At 44.1% G+C, this 15,716-nt stretch overlaps 1 protein-coding gene across 1 annotated transcript in view; it reads right to left on the bottom strand.

The window, feature by feature from the left end:
- Positions 1–15,716, bottom strand: part of TENM2 (teneurin transmembrane protein 2) — a 910,242-nt gene that overhangs the window by 344,542 nt on the left and 549,984 nt on the right. Inside the window, exon 3 of the mRNA XM_006766332.2 lies at positions 4,523–4,732. Coding sequence (XP_006766395.1) covers positions 4,523–4,732 — 210 coding nt within the window. The remainder of the gene's footprint in view (positions 1–4,522; positions 4,733–15,716) is intronic.

Here is a 15,716-nt window from a genome sequence, read left to right as displayed (position 1 = left end):
TCCCCCCCCCCCCCCCGCCGCCTCTTTCTCATTCAAAACCAGCCCATGGCTGGTGGGAAGGGCCCAGGAGTGAATTCATCCAGGAGCCACACTTCAGTTTCCATGAGAGGATATCAATGTGAACCTCTCTGTGCCTGTCAAGACAAATCTGTAACACAGAACATTTGCGTTGGCTAATTCCCCTAAACATTTAGTTATGAGCAATGATATTAAAGGTTTAGTGTCTAAGGGACAAGCAGTTTCCATGGTCCTTTATAGAGCGAACGTTTATGTATGGATCAAGTTTTGTCCTTGGGCTGTGTTTTTGGACACTTGTGGAATTTTTTAAAACTGCAAATGCTTTCTATGGCATAAATGGAGGGAGGTTATAAGAATGTCAGCAGGGAATTCTTCAGCACATGCATGATAGCCGGTCACGGAAATTCGGCCTCTTGGAAGCAACTTCTTTCCAGTCTCACTATGAGGATTGACAGAATTTCCCTGAAGCAGATGGTTTGTGTTTATCGCATGAATGTTGTGCTTATTGTTCCTTCTTTGTTTCCCTTTTTGCTTTGGTTTCTAGGAAGCTCAAGTATTTTTGTTGGTCTTAAATAATGGAACAGGACTTTACATACATATGTTTTCCTCTCTACAATTTCCTTTACCCTTATTGTCTAACTAGAGGCCTGGTGTGTGCACCGGTACGGTCTCTTGGCCTGGCCTGCAAGGAGCGGGCTGAAACCAGCAGTCCGACATCCCCCGAGGGGTCCCGGAGTGCAAGTTGCTGTCAGTCTGTGTGCTGTGTGTTGAGGGTCTGCCCCCTGGTGGTCAGTGCACATCATAGATACCAGCCAGTCGGCCGGTCTGCTGGTCACTTAGGCTTTTATATAGAGAAATATAGATTATCATTTCTAGTTTTTAAAAAAAATTGTCATAAGCTTTCACAAATCATGGGGGACATATAAGAAAAGGGAAGGAAAAAAAGGAATGGATGAGTTAATAAATGAAGCTCTTTTGCTTTATGATGCCAGGCAACCAAGATAATCATTAAATGATCTAGCCAGTTGAATTCTTGGGCCACTCTAGGCAATCCCAAACTTGCTGGTTTGGATGTACAAGTTTCATTTAAAATTGAACCAAGACAATGGCTTTTGAAAAAGGGCCTGGGCACCTTTAATGTGCTCAGTTACACTTGGAGGCTTTGCAGCTGGGAGGGCTCCCCCGTCACAGAGGACCGAGTGGGAGGGCCCTGTCTGACAGGTATCCGGTGACATTTCTTCCCTATGTCTGATGCTACTAATGAGTGTTCTACACCCCTTCATTCAGACTTTTAAGAAAACGGAAAACACAACCTTTTATGAGAGGGAGGTAAGCCAATGCTTTTGATTACAGTGTGGCTGCCCGTTTATTTTCTGCCTCATACGCTCATAGCAAAGTGCAGACCCCATTCCTGTTTGAAAGGCAGTCTCATCATGCTTGCATCTGCAGGGCCCTCCATTACACTGCCACTCGGATTCAGATTTTCTTTCCAGATGAGTTATTTCATAGGGTTTGAAATTAAGCCGCTATAACACAAGAAACAACGCTGGAGCTAATCTGGCCTGGCAGAAGGCTGCGCACAGGACGAGCCACCTGCCAGAGCTTAGCTTTGGGGGAAGAGGATGCTGGAGGGAAGGGAGGTGCCACTCTTCTAAGCATCTCACTAGGGTCCCTGGGTATCAGCTTGATTGGCACAGAATGAAGGTTACAGTGATTTGGCTCCAAAGGTGCCAAGGTTTTAGTACCATCCACTAAAGAATGTGCTGCACTCATAGAAAATAATGACACAGAGCCATAAAGGTAAAGGACTGTTGTTGCTTCGAGGGCTTTCCATGTTGTCCAAAGCATCTTAGTTGTGCAGTTTATGTCTGGTTGTCTCTTTAGAACAAAGGGACTTCGGGCAGGAAATGTGTGCAGTGACTCCCCTACTAATGGCCTCCGCTAATGCCAAGCAATAACAGCAACCATCGAGGACAGCAGGAAACCATGGCTTACTGTCATGCCTGGGCTGATTGTGTGGGAAGGGGTTTTATTTCACCTGAGAAAGAGATGGAGACCAAACTGATACCAGGGCTTCAGAACACAAGGTCCCTGCCAAGGGACTAACTTAAACAACTCTGTGTAATTAACCAGCTAAACGTAACACAGCCAATCACATGGTTGCTCTGCTGGTGCTATGATGGCCTCAGAACAATCCGGTCCCTTTCGCATCCAATTCAATTCTGAACGCCCAGGCCCAGCTCTGCACTTTGCCTTGTCTGTGTCAACTCTATTTTCTATCCTTTATGTCAAATTTAAATTCATGGCAACTGCATTCAGATCTTGATAGAATCCTCAATTTGCCCTGGACCCTAAATCCATTCTGTAAGACACACACATGCACTTGTATGCGCCCACACGCCCGCACACATGTGAGCACACACATATTTGAACTTGATTTGCACTCACTTTGGTTAAGCCAGAGTTCTCAGATAAGTATCCACTGCAAACAAGGGTATTGCACACTTGGGTCTTTATCCCTTATGTGAAGAAATCATATCAGCTCATCTCTTTCTTGTTTGGGGTGAAAATGGACCCTCCAGTTTTCTGTGGTATTTTGCCCTATTACGGAAGCTTAAATCGCTATCAATCTTAAGTGAGCTGGACAAATTGGAGCAAGGGATGAAAAATGGATGATATGTTTGACTCTGAACACATAGATCCATCGTGTCCACCCAAATGAGGTTTCGATTAGGCATAAAGCCAACAAGAATACCCTATCCACAACTTACATTCTGATACAATGTCCAAAAGAAAAGTTGCTCATGGCCTCATCACTAAGAAAATACACTAGATGGCTCTGAGATATGAACTGACCTCTCATGGAAATCATCTTTGCCTGTGTACCTATAAATGCATGAAAGAATATAGTTTTTAAAAGCTCATCTTCTCCCTAATAATTGTCTGTTTTTAAAAGCTATCAGCAGGTGCACCTCATTTCAAAAGCCTCTTGTCCTTCTGAATACAACATTCAACATGATTGCATCATATGAAACAAAAAGCAGCAAAACATAAGTGAGAATCGTTCAATTAAATGCAACATAATCTCAGAAGCAACAACAAAAAAAGGGTTCTGTAGCTAAAACCAGGTTCTGATAAAAGAAGAAAAGGGAATATATTTCTGCATATTTTTAATTACATAGAATTTCCTCAAACATGATTTTTTATAATATATTCCATTAAGTTAACATCATATTTGAAGAAAGAGCATTTTCCGATTTCATTTGAAGCCTGATTTTGAGCAATTACAGTGTCATTGTTCTGCAGTAGAAAGGTTGAATTCATTTACTGCATGGTTATGCTAGTTATGATTGATGTCTCTTCTCCAAATGATAAACCAATCACCCCAATGATGTAATGTCATTTTAAGAGTGCCATAATCACATTTCTCTCAAACTAGAAGCTCTGATAAGTTCTAATAAAGATTTATGATAGATTAAAGGCCTTCATAATATCAACAATGGATTGCCCATTTGATGAGAGATTTGATTAGGTAATTTTTTGGGGGAAAGAACAATATGAGTTTACTAAATATATCAGGCCTGGCTTTGAAGAAGGGCACGGGCCACCATAAGTAGCAGTCCATCATTCCATCTCCAGAATGAATCATCGTAAATGTAGTCATGAGGTCCTATCTAATTGTACAGGCTGAGGCCAGTGGTGGCGTACAATCGTGGATGGAGCCCAAATACAATCTCCTCCAGGAACATTCTTGGCATGGAAGCTCGGTCCTGCCTTGGACAGGATATGTTAATGGACACCATGAGTGGCCAGTTCAGAAGATAACTCCAAAGCCTTTGAGTCAGGAGCAATTAATTTCTACAGCTGCCTTGCCTTAGGCCATGGGGACTTAAATCTAGACACTGTCTGCTCTTAGGTTCATATATTTTGTGAACACATCGCCAACAGGAGAAATCAAAATAAAGCATAATTACTGCTGGGCCCGGAGCAATTGCACCTAAAATTTAGTGGTTGGAGCTGAGGCAGTAGCCACAAAATCATCAAAAGTGAGGCAGAACCCTGGGACCTGTGAATGTGAAAACCACAGTAAGAACTGAGAGTAAGAGGCAGTGTTTATCCATCAGAAACAAGAGATCAGACATACACACAATTGGGCACATGAGTGTGTCCAGGGTGCTTGGCTCCGACCAGAATCACAGTAAAACAAAATTCAACATTCCGCTGTCTCTCTGACTATTCCCTTTGAGACCTGCATGCTTCTAACTGCAGCAGTGGCCAAATTCCATTCACCGAAGGACGCCCAAACCCTCTTGAGACCAGCAAAGCCTTATTTGTGACCTTCGACGAAGGTATACTGGAACCATAATGTCACGGCAAACGTATTTCCCCCTGGATGCGCCCCACACCACCTTCTCCCCAGCACTTGTTTCCAAGTTGCCATTTTGCTGGAGATGCAACGTGACCACGCACACAACAGCGCACATTCAGACCACAGTTTCCTTACCACTGCTGGAGGCTTGCTGGGGCCCTGAGCATGCTCTGAGCAGGTATGAATTGGGGGAGAATTCCTCATCGGGGTTGGTGTCCATGATTTGATGGGAGGTGTTGCTGTCTAGCAATGGCATCTGGCAGCTAACGGGTGGAGGATTATGGGAGCTAGGCAGCTGAGCAGATGGGAGGAGGCTAGACGAAGATGTAGGTGGAATGGGACGACCTGGGAAAGAGGACAGAGGGGTCAAAGGTCAGCAATGAGTGTCATGAGAGCATCCAGAGAAAGTTACATTGAAACCACCTTACAATAAAATTATCTAAAAGAAAGGAAGAAAGACAATGCTCCAGATGTATTATTTCAAGTGGTTAGATGTTTCTCCACAGGTCTAAATTCATACAACACGTAGTTGCATGTTTCAGAAAGCCAGTGTGAGTAGAAATATCCACCTACATGGCTGATGTGGAATCCATCTGGAAAACGTCCAGTTCTTTCCATCTCTCCTGCTGGTGTCCTAATGTAGATGGCATCATCCCTACCCAACAGTCTCCTTGCTGGTCTATCTGCTTCCCCTCTGTCTCCAACCCTTCTCCACAGCAGCAGAACATGGTAAAAATAGAAATCAGGTCATATCGCTCGCCTGCTGAGCGCTCCCCCATTGCATGCAGAGAGAAGTCCAGATCCTGGATGATCATCTCCGTGTCTTGCCTACTCTGGCACCAGCCGTCTCTAACTCCCCTCTGATGGTGGTCTTACCACTCCCCAGGTGGCCCCTTGTTTGCTAGCCACAGCAGTCTCTCGCTGCTTGAATGTGCCACATCATCCCACCTTCTCAGCCTTTACCCCTCCTGTGCCCTCAACATGGAACATTCTCCCCGACTCACCACCTGATATTCACAATCCTGCTTCTTCTCTTCGTTCAAGCCTTCCCTGTTTGTCTTCTTGAAAATGGCCCATCTGTCTGCTCGATCCTATTAGCCTGTTTAAATATGTTCCTAGCCCTTACCACTATCTGAAGGTGGACCTCTGTGTATTTTATTTGCTCCTGTGTCTGCAGTGTCTTCCTAGCGTATTGCACCTCTTGAATGGATGAAAAAATTAATAAGGGAGACTAAAACCAAGTCCATGAGATTGGGTTAGACGTGGGAGAGAGGTGGGAAGGGGAACACATTTGCATCCTGAAGAACTGGCCAAGGACCCACTCTCTGCACCATGAGGGTTGTTTTGACACCACAGGGAATTCCTACAAAGAGAAGCACGGCCAGTCCAGGCCACGGAGAGGAGCAGCGAGCCTCATAGAAGGTGGGCAATGACGTGGAACTTCTCTGGAATCAAGAAGTTCTCCCACTCGGAAGGCTGCAGCAACCTCTCAGCACAGGGCAGGGAGCTCCTGGCGGCCAGGCGCCCAGTGCGGATAACTGCCATGTGCACTCTCACCCGAGTCACCCTCACATCTTGGGGTCCCTGTCAGTGCTTGCCTGCTGGCTTGTTCATTTGGGAAAAGCTCAAAAAATGAGCCCGGAGCAGCAGCCCTAAAGCCAGGGGTGCAGGGAGAAGGGTAAGGTGTTGAGAAAGCAAACTCCTCAAGATGCAGGTCTCAGTTTCAACTCGGGCAATAAGTGCAGAAGAAATGTTTTCCTGCTTTTTAGATGTACTATGTATGTGGGGACATTTTAGGGCACCTCAAATGGATGTTAATGTCATTGTCTTTACAATTCCATTTCCTGTTCAATTCCTGATGGCATTAAGCGTTACTCATAGACCAGTATGTTTCAATGAAATGTAGGAGTGGCCCTTTCCCTCTGAGATACTGAGGACACAAGAATAAGCAAGGCATCCGCCCTGCCCCGAGAGAGCTCCCAGTCTAGTGGGGAAGGCGACAGGTGACTATTCCACTTCAGGACGTGATAAAGAGCAGGACCTAAGGACATTGTGCTGTAGGGGCAGAGATAGGGACAGTGGGTCAGCCTGGCCAGGTAGAGGTAGGTGTGAGAGTCCTGCAAAGACTCCTAGAAAAGGTGGGGCCCAAGCGAACTTCGTAAGAGGAGGGAAGGGACTTCCGGTGAAAGGAAACCAGTGAACACCAGCACAGAGGCATCAAACCACTGGCCTATCACCCTTTTGAGGTGGGAGGAGTGGAAGAAAGAGACAGGAGATGGGAATACTCCTAAAGCTTACATGTTAAAGGTTCCTGCCCAACATGACTGAAGAAGGATCACCCCTGAAATGCATCCATAGGTAAATGGCGTTTCATTTGAAAAACTCAGGTCATTCATAACTGCTTGGGAGCCATGTGAAGCATGCTACTCATGCCTGATGATCTGGCAAAGATGGACTGAACACATACAAGTTTCATCAGAATCGGTGCTCACATTTAATCCATACCGTCTCCCTTAGATTTCCCTGGAATTACCATCGTTATTATGACTATCTTCATTCCTAATGTTTTTGCACAAAGACTATGTGTCACTCACTGCACTAGCCACTTTACACAAGTTACGTTATTTAATTCTCAAACCAATTATATGAGGTTAGAGTGACGATAATCCCTAGTTTATTGATGGGGAAACTGAGGCACAAAGCAGTGAGACTGCACAGCTAGTAAATGACAAGGGCCCAGGAGTCAAACTCGGGTTTGTCTTTTCCCAAATGCATTCCCTACCCACTCTGCAGGGTGTGCCCTATAGCAGGGTGACAGGATAGGCAATCAATCCAGGTTCCCATCTCCCAATCCCAAGGCACTTTCATGATTTCATAGAAGAAACATTTCTTTGAATAACCATTTATAGCCACTTTCAGCTGGCAGAGTCCAAAGCCTTTCTCATAATTTTGTTATCAAGTTCAAAGTGGCTCCTTCATAGCAATGTTATTCTCCCCCTCGCCCAGGCTCCCAGACACCGCGGTGTCCTGACCGGACACTGGGAAGTGAGGTTCTGGTGGGGACAGATTTTAACTCAGTCAACAGGCTTTAGAGTTTGTATCTGAGGATGGCTGGGAGCCAATTTTGAAATTCCTTTGAGTGACTGAGGTGGAACTGAAGTTCAAGCACAATTTTCCAGGAGCCTGATATGACTGTTGCTACAAAATTGTTCTTTACATGAACTTTTTGAAATTTTGTTCAGCATGAATTCATTGCATATACTACAGACAGAACTGCTTTTTAATTTAGACAAAGACAGACAATGGAAGAGCAGTACCAACACAATGAAAGTACTGGGGTTACTTGGGTGCGTTAAAATACATATCACAAAACTGTCCGATTCCCATTACTTTAACTCCATGCTTTGGTGGCTCCCTAAACCAGTGATGGCGAACCTATGACACGTGTGTCAGAGGTGACACGCGAACTCATTTTTTTGGTTGATTTTTCTTTGTTAAATGGCATTTAAATATATAAAATAAATATCAAAAATATAAGTCTTTGTTTTACTATGGTTGCAAATATCAAAAAATTTCTATATGTGACACGGCACCAGAGTTAAGTTAGGGTTTTTCAAAATGCTGACATGCCGAGCTCAATAGGTTCGCCATCACTGCCCTAAACTCTGCTTGCCAGCACCTATCTTTGCTTGGGAAATGTCTCAGCCCCTAGATCTGTCCCCCAATCAGATTGTATGCTGTTCTCTATTTGCTGTGTCATTTGCTAATTTTGTTCACTTAGGCTACATTTCCTCCCTCCTCACTCCCCGCCCCTCTCCCTGACTATTCCAACTGACAGAGACCATCTGTACAGACACAAATAGGTTCCAAGGTGCAGGGGAGAAAGCTGGAACTTCTACAGGCTCACTTCATGGACCATGATTTCTTACTAAAATACCTAGTGTGCAATGGGCAGGTAATCAGGGACCATGCACTTACCTGCTTCCTACTTTATACACTACAGAGACCCCTGGCCCCCAAACTGTTTTTGAAGTTCCATTTTGAAAGGGCATAGAGTCCCTTGCAAATATATAAAACACTGGGGACTTAATTGATTTACTAAAAAGCAAGAGAAAGCATGAGAAGGCAGCAATATGTCACTCATTAAACTCATATGGTCTTGTGTATGTGTGGGTGTGTGTGTGTGTTTTCCAAGATCCCCATGTAAATCAAAGTCTAATTAGCTGTGTGAATGGATTCCCCGTGACCTTAAAAATGAGGAGTGATTCAGTATTTTCCCTAATTTATATGTTTCTAAATGAATACGATTTTGTGGTAGTTTCAACCCGTGCAAGTGTTCTGATGAAAATACCTATAGTCAGACATAGCAGTTGCGTGCTAACTGATGGATTGGAAGTGGCTGTTGGGAATGCTGTGTTAGGAAGGATTCTGAAGATGCTCAGGGTTTGGTGGGAAGCGGTGCCATCATCACTTAGGAAGCGTGTGGACCAGGAATGGGTGAAAGGTAGCAGATGCACTGAGCCCCTCTGCCAGCCAGGTTGCAGGCTCCATCCATCATCTGCCTCAGCTCTACCTGGGACCTTGGTCCTATACCATCTGTGGAGGACGTCACATCGCTCTCACCCCCGTTGTCTCAATTACAACACCATTTTTCTCCTTAAACTGATTTGGATCTAGGTTTAGTTTTTCTACCCAAGATTAAAGGGCTCCAATCTCCTCTCCATCCTCAGAGCAGTAGATATTATCCATGAAATTGATGCCCTGCCCCTAATTTATGACAGAAGGCATGTTGCTAATCAAGTCCCCCCGTTCACTGAAAACCATGGTTCCTTTTTCATCCCAAAGATTAATGGAGAGCAGATATGAAAATGTTCTGTGTAGACGATGCATAACTGATTTCTGTAGTAGCAGGGGTGTCAGGTTATTTGGTGAAATAGAGACATGATCAAGAGATAGTTTAAAAAACCCAAATAACTCAAAACAAAACAAAACAAACTCCAAAACCCAAATAAAAACCAGTAACAGGAATAATTAATGGTAAGTCCAGTGACCTCATTACCACCTATATATGTAATCTTGCTTTGAGCTGAGAACTCAGCCAAGATTTCACATGTACTTTTCTCTTTTAACATTTACAGCTGTGAATGGTTCATTCAACTATTTCCCACATTGGACACAAGTGATTGAGAAAAAATGAATGCGATGTGAACCCCAAATTCATTGCTCCTCTTCTGGAATGCACCATAGAGTTCATCCTGGGGGGAGGGGGGAATGACCCAGGGCTCATCCAGAAACAGCCACAGTGACTGCCCCACAGAACAAGTGATTTGTAAAGAGAGGAAGCAATTCTTGAGTCAAGAACTGGAAATCTTTCTTGGCTTTATAAGTTCAAAGACTTAACAAAAATATGGCTTTTGTGTGGCTGAGTATTACAAAAAGGACAGTAGTAACATAAGCAAAATAGTTGGCTAGAGGGTTTAAATATTTTCCCTAATGAATTGTTCCAATACTTGCTGTTTATTCAGATGTCTGAGTAAATTATCCACTTACCCCCACATGCTTGGGGGTTTGTGAAGCCACTATGTTTTTTGTTGTTGTTAATCCTCACCCGAGGATATTTTTCCATTGATTTTTAGATAAAGTGGAAGGAGGAAGGCGAGTATGTGTGTGTTGGGGGGGGGAGTGAGAAGGGAGAGAGAAAGAGAGATTGGCAACTTGATTCCCCTCCCTTGGCCTCTCTGATAATTAACACTGACTTCACATGTTGTGTGAAAGACTGGAGGTAATATATGGAAGGTCCCAAGAACTGTGTTTGACACACAGTGGCTACAAGGGACCCAGAGGGAGCTAATGAGACTTGCAGTTTGTTGGTTCCAGTTGGTTCACAAGCACCAATATTTCAATATATGAACCAATTTATTCTCTACTCTACCCTAATTTTTTTTCTTTAAGCCAGCTTGAGTAGGTACTTGCCACTTAGAACCAAAATCATCCTGCTTATAACTGGTCACTGAGCCCAAGTGAGGAATGACTTGGCCAATGCCATACAGTTACTGAGTAGAAAAAGAAATGGAAATAGATTCCAGGTCTTCTGCCTCCAGAATAATGAATTTTCAGGTTTTATAAGCTGACTTCTTCCATGTTCATTCATGAGAACTCAACCTGTGGGGTCCCAGAGAACTCATGTATGGTAGGAGATACCTGGTCCACTTATATGAATATTGTGGGCATTACAGAGTGGGGGAGAGATACAGGCAGATGTCCATCTACTTGCCACCAGTCAAGCAGGCAACACAGCAGCTGTCTGTCCTCAGTGTGGGAGGGAAACTCAGACCAACTCCTGGTTGGTGCTGGGCCTTACATGGGCCACATAAATCTTGGGGAAGGATGAGAGGGACGCAACTTCTTACCTACGGCTTAAATTTTAAAAATAGAACAAAGGCAGTAGTTTCAACTATAATTGTAGAATACAGAATGACCTTAATGAACAGAGCATCTTAAATTAAAATAGAGACTGCCCAGCCAGTGTTTCTCAGTGGCTGAGAGTCGACCCATGCACCAAGAGGTCACTGGTTTGATTCCCAGTCAGGCCTTGATCAATGACTCTTTTATCATTGATGTTTCTATCTCCCTCTCCATCTCCTTCTTCTTCTTCTTCTCCCTCTCCCTCTCCCCCCTCCCCTGCCCCTCCCTCTCTTCTCTTTCTCTCTCTCTAAAAATAATAAAAACATACTTAAACAATTAAAATATAGACCTATGTTATATAGATATTTAGAGTTTATATTGATATCATATGCATATTTATATTCCCTGTAGCAAGCTGCTTATATTGAGTGCTGATGTTAGCCTAGATCAGTCATTCTTAACAGCGGGCAATTTTGCTCCTGAGGGGACATTTGGCAATGTCTGGAGACATTTCGGTTGTCACATTTGTGAGTGTGTGGGGTGATACTACTGGCCTCTAGTGGATAGAGGCCAGTGATGCTGCTAAATGCCTTACAATGCAAAGAGTCTCCCACAGCAAACAATTTCAGCCCCAAATGTCACCATGCAGAGGCTGAGAAACCCTGCCCCCATGTGTGAAGGTTTTAGATTAGTATACTTTATGTTATCTGGTCAATTTTTAAGTAGCTCTTTTTTTTTTCCAATTGATAAGAATTGGGCAGGTATTAGAAGTGAAAATTCTGACTCAGCCAGCTCTTCCCCCCCGCCCCCCACCCAAGAAAACTTCAAGCAAATAAGCTTAAATTGCCACTGGAGAACTTAGCGCAGGAGAAGTTCCCAAAACCAAGTCTAATTCCTCAAGGAGGGACGTTCTAGCACACCGTCCTCTGGAGCTAGGGAAGACTTTTTGGTTGAGAGAGAGTTGGGTTGCTTTTACAGAGGAGAGACTCAAGGGAGAATGTTTCGACTGAGTTGTAGATTACTGAACCTCACCTTCGGACTTAAAAATAGAACATGACCCCTCATGTCTTCTCTGCAAGGCAACAGCCTGACTCGGTTTGCTCCATTCCATAACGCCCCATTTCGAGTTTTTATTTTTACAGCAGAAGCCCTAATTGCCCTCTTCACGCGCACTTCACTGATCTCACTAAAGCCCAGTTAAGCATTTTCTTGAAAACATATTGTTTTCAGATGGCCCTGGCAAAACATCCCGATTTCACACAAGCTATTATCCATAATTTATTGGAAGGCTGTTGGACTTTCCCCAGTTAAAGGGCCTCTTTCAGGAGCTCAAGCGAGGACTGTCTTCACAATTTGGGACCCTGCATTCTCCTGTCCTCCACAGATCTCACTAACACGTACGTGTGTATATGTCACACCTTCCTGGCAGCACTGCACTGGGGAAGGAGTGAAACATAGATCAGCCTGTAGACGAGGATAGAGCTTAGCTTTGAACTAATGTAATTTCTGTGACTCTCTCATGCCAAAGCTTTCATATTCATAAAGTAATAAGGTAAAATGCAGTGAATCATTGCAGCTTCCCCTTTTGAGAACTCAAATTCACTTTGCCTGCAGTGATGCAACCATTTACCAAAAGGCAACACACCCTCAAATACATTCTGAGTAGAAATTCCCAGTTGCTTGGCTATGTACCTTAATTACACCTTCCAGCTCCTTTACGATGAAATGCCATTACTATTTTGGTGATGTGGCGAGTGGAACGGAGGAACTGAATTCCTAATTAAGTTTACAGAGGCATATGTGGCTAGAGGCTCCATATTGGACAATGTAGTCTAGACCACAGTTCTTGCTTCCTGGTTTTTGGTATCACACACTCCTGTATGTCTCCCCTCCTTATAAGAGCAAATATATTTCTAAACACACACATTTGCTCGTTTCATGCTTCTTCTCTCAACCCTCCCAAGACTCACCACTGTCCACATAATCCAGTTCAATCTCTTGTATGGCAATTACTTTTTGCCAGACCACCCCCTACCCCTCATACTCTAAGCCATCAAAGCAACGGCACAACTGCCTACCCATCTTCCCCTCCTTGCATCCCTTCTGTGCATGGAAAGCATTCCTTTCTCACTGGTAGCCTCAACCTCTTCCCAAAAACCTCCTTAGAGACTCAGCTCCAGCATCACCTTCTTTGTACTTCTTTCCTGCTACCCATCCACTGGTACCCAGGGTTTACTTCCATTGTTGTACTTGTAATATATTAGGATACTTCTTTGTCTAAATGGCTCATTCATGACACTGTGAGTGACTAGGTAGAGACTGTGGATTATACACTGTGTTCCCTCACACCCAACCAGAGCCTATACACAGTAAATAGCAGTGGGACTTGTGGATGATAACAATTCACTCCGAAACATTTATCAGGTATATATCAAATGCATATGATGTTGCCTTCACTGCTGGGTGCCATGGCTGCTGGTCTTAGGTGCCTCTCAGTGTGTAGGTATCTTGCTGAGAAGAAGTGATTCTGATTTTCAATGTATTTGTTTTTCTTTTAATCAAGTGGCTAGAATATTAAGTCACTACTTCATCTGGTGCTCAAACGAAGACAGGGCAGCCTGTGACAACCTTTGAGGAAAAACTAAACTGTTAGATTTATTGAGAGACAATATCTCAGTTTCCAAGGGGGCATTTTTCTAAGGACTCTCCAGGGTGGTGGTGTGACCACAATTTCGGCCTCAGCTGCTGACCTTCGAACCTAACCCCTGTGTGAGATGTGATTCTACTCTAATTATGAAAGCTTCAGCACTAGGGAACTGCTTGGAAATGTGACCCAACAGAACACAAGGTGAAAACAATAACCTATGTGGGCAGTTCAGTCCCTTATGGAGTTGTCTCTCTGAGCTGAATAACACCAGAGGATGTATTGGGCTGTTTCCTTGTTCTCCTGGAACTTACATTACACCCGAGAAAGAACGGAGTGGGGGTAAAACAGCTACAGAAAGATTTAAAGTTTCGACGCTCAACCACTGAGCCATATCAAAACTTCATTTTCAGCCTGGCTGGCATGGCTCAGTGATTGAGTGTCAACCTATGAAGTAGCAGGTCACAGTTCAATTCCTGGTCAGGACACGTGCCTGGGTTGCAGGCTCGATCCCCAGTAGGGGGCATGCAGGAGGCAGCTTATCAATGATTCTCTCTCATCATTGATGTTTCTCTCTCTTTCTTTCTCTCTCCCTTGCTCTCTGAAATCAATAAAAAATATATTTAAAAAGCACTTCATTTTCAAAGGGCGTCCCATCTTCCATATACATGGGAGTCTATCTTTCTGACTTTGATCTTTACCTTTTGGGTTCGTGAGACATGGAAATACCAATACTGCTAATCCCAAAGATTTGTTAAATTCTTATGATGTACCAGGCATTATTTCCAACCCCTTTACATCTACTTCTACACTTAATTTTATCCCCATTTCAAAGATGTTAAGACTGAGCTGAGATGGAACAAGTTGGTTGGGAAAAGAATTTGAGCCCAGGCAATCTGGCTCTAGAGCTCAGACCACACTGAACGGGCAATGACAATGAATGTGATCCTATACAGGCAGTCCTTGGATTACATCGGACTTGACGAACGTCGTTTCGTGGTTATGTCTTCATCTCCCATTTACAGTATTTATAAAAAAAAAAGGTCCGTCATTTCGACGTATGTACATATGTGCTTTATGATTTTCATTATTTATTTACCACAAGTTAAAGGTCAGGAATTGTTATCTTTTAATTTTTTTTACTGTTTCACTTCATTACTGCTGTGAATGTGCTCCATGTGAGTGACATAGGTGCTTATGTAGGTGGGTTCCAACTTACGGCGAAAATCGCGTTATGTCAGCTGTAGGAACGGATCTCCGATGTAACCTGAGGACATGCTGTATAATAAAAGGCTAATTAATATGCAAATTGTTCCCAAAGGCTGGAATTTGACTGACCAGGAGTTAGATGTGTGCTGACCACCAGAGGGAAGCACGGAACATGGAGGGCATTAGCAATGTGGCGCTGGCAGTGGGTGGCAGTGGAGGTGCTGCTGGCCCCGATGGGACCCGACAAAAGCAGGACCACAGCAGGATGGTGGAGCGGGTGGTGCCAGGCCAAGGCGGGTGAGAAGGGAGGCCCCAGCTGGCGGCGGTGACAGGCAGCCAGGGGAAGGGAGGCCCCTGCTGGCAGTCGGCAGTGGCTAGGGACCCTACCCATGTATGAATTTTGTACACTGGGCCTCTAGTTAACTTCACAATGATAGGGAGCCTATCTGTGATGTGGTAATATGATTGGTGTTGGAACCAGATTGAAGTTCAAACCTTGGCTCTGCCATTGATTCACTGGGTGACTTTTGGCAAGTCACCTAACTGTTCTGTTCTCAACTGATAACCAAAGTGTGTATAAACAGAATTCTCAGATAATTATAAGCGTCCATTGAGGCATTTCTATAAATGTTCTGAAATAAGTGGTAAGTCATAGGATCAAACATAAGCAGGGTATGAGACAGGTGTCCTAACCCCCGTCTCTTCCAGGACATTCTGAGAATTAAGTAATAACCTATGAGAGTACAAGGCACATGGCACAGAGCTCTGTGGACAGTACTTGTTTCCCTTCTCATTACCGGGAGCTTTCCTTTCCAGCGTCTCTGTCTACAGACAGCGAACCTTTCTCAACGTAAATCTGTGTTTTGCTCTGTGCTGCAGGCACAACGAAGATGAAACATGGGCTCGAGGTGGCAGATGCCTGAACTATTTCATTCCTCTACTGCCCACACTTACAGTACTCGCCCATTCATCACTGGATGGTCCTTGGTAAGGAGCTACAAATACATATCTTGGGAGTCCAACCACCACCAATCAACCAAAAGGCTGAAAAGCTCCCCTCAGAGGTGTCAA

Source organism: Myotis davidii, unplaced genomic scaffold (genome assembly GCF_000327345.1).
Source record: "Myotis davidii unplaced genomic scaffold, ASM32734v1 scaffold18, whole genome shotgun sequence".
Taxonomy (NCBI): Eukaryota; Metazoa; Chordata; class Mammalia; order Chiroptera; family Vespertilionidae; genus Myotis; species Myotis davidii.
Note: the sequence above shows the minus strand (reverse complement) of the source record. Positions and strands in the feature narration are given on the sequence as shown.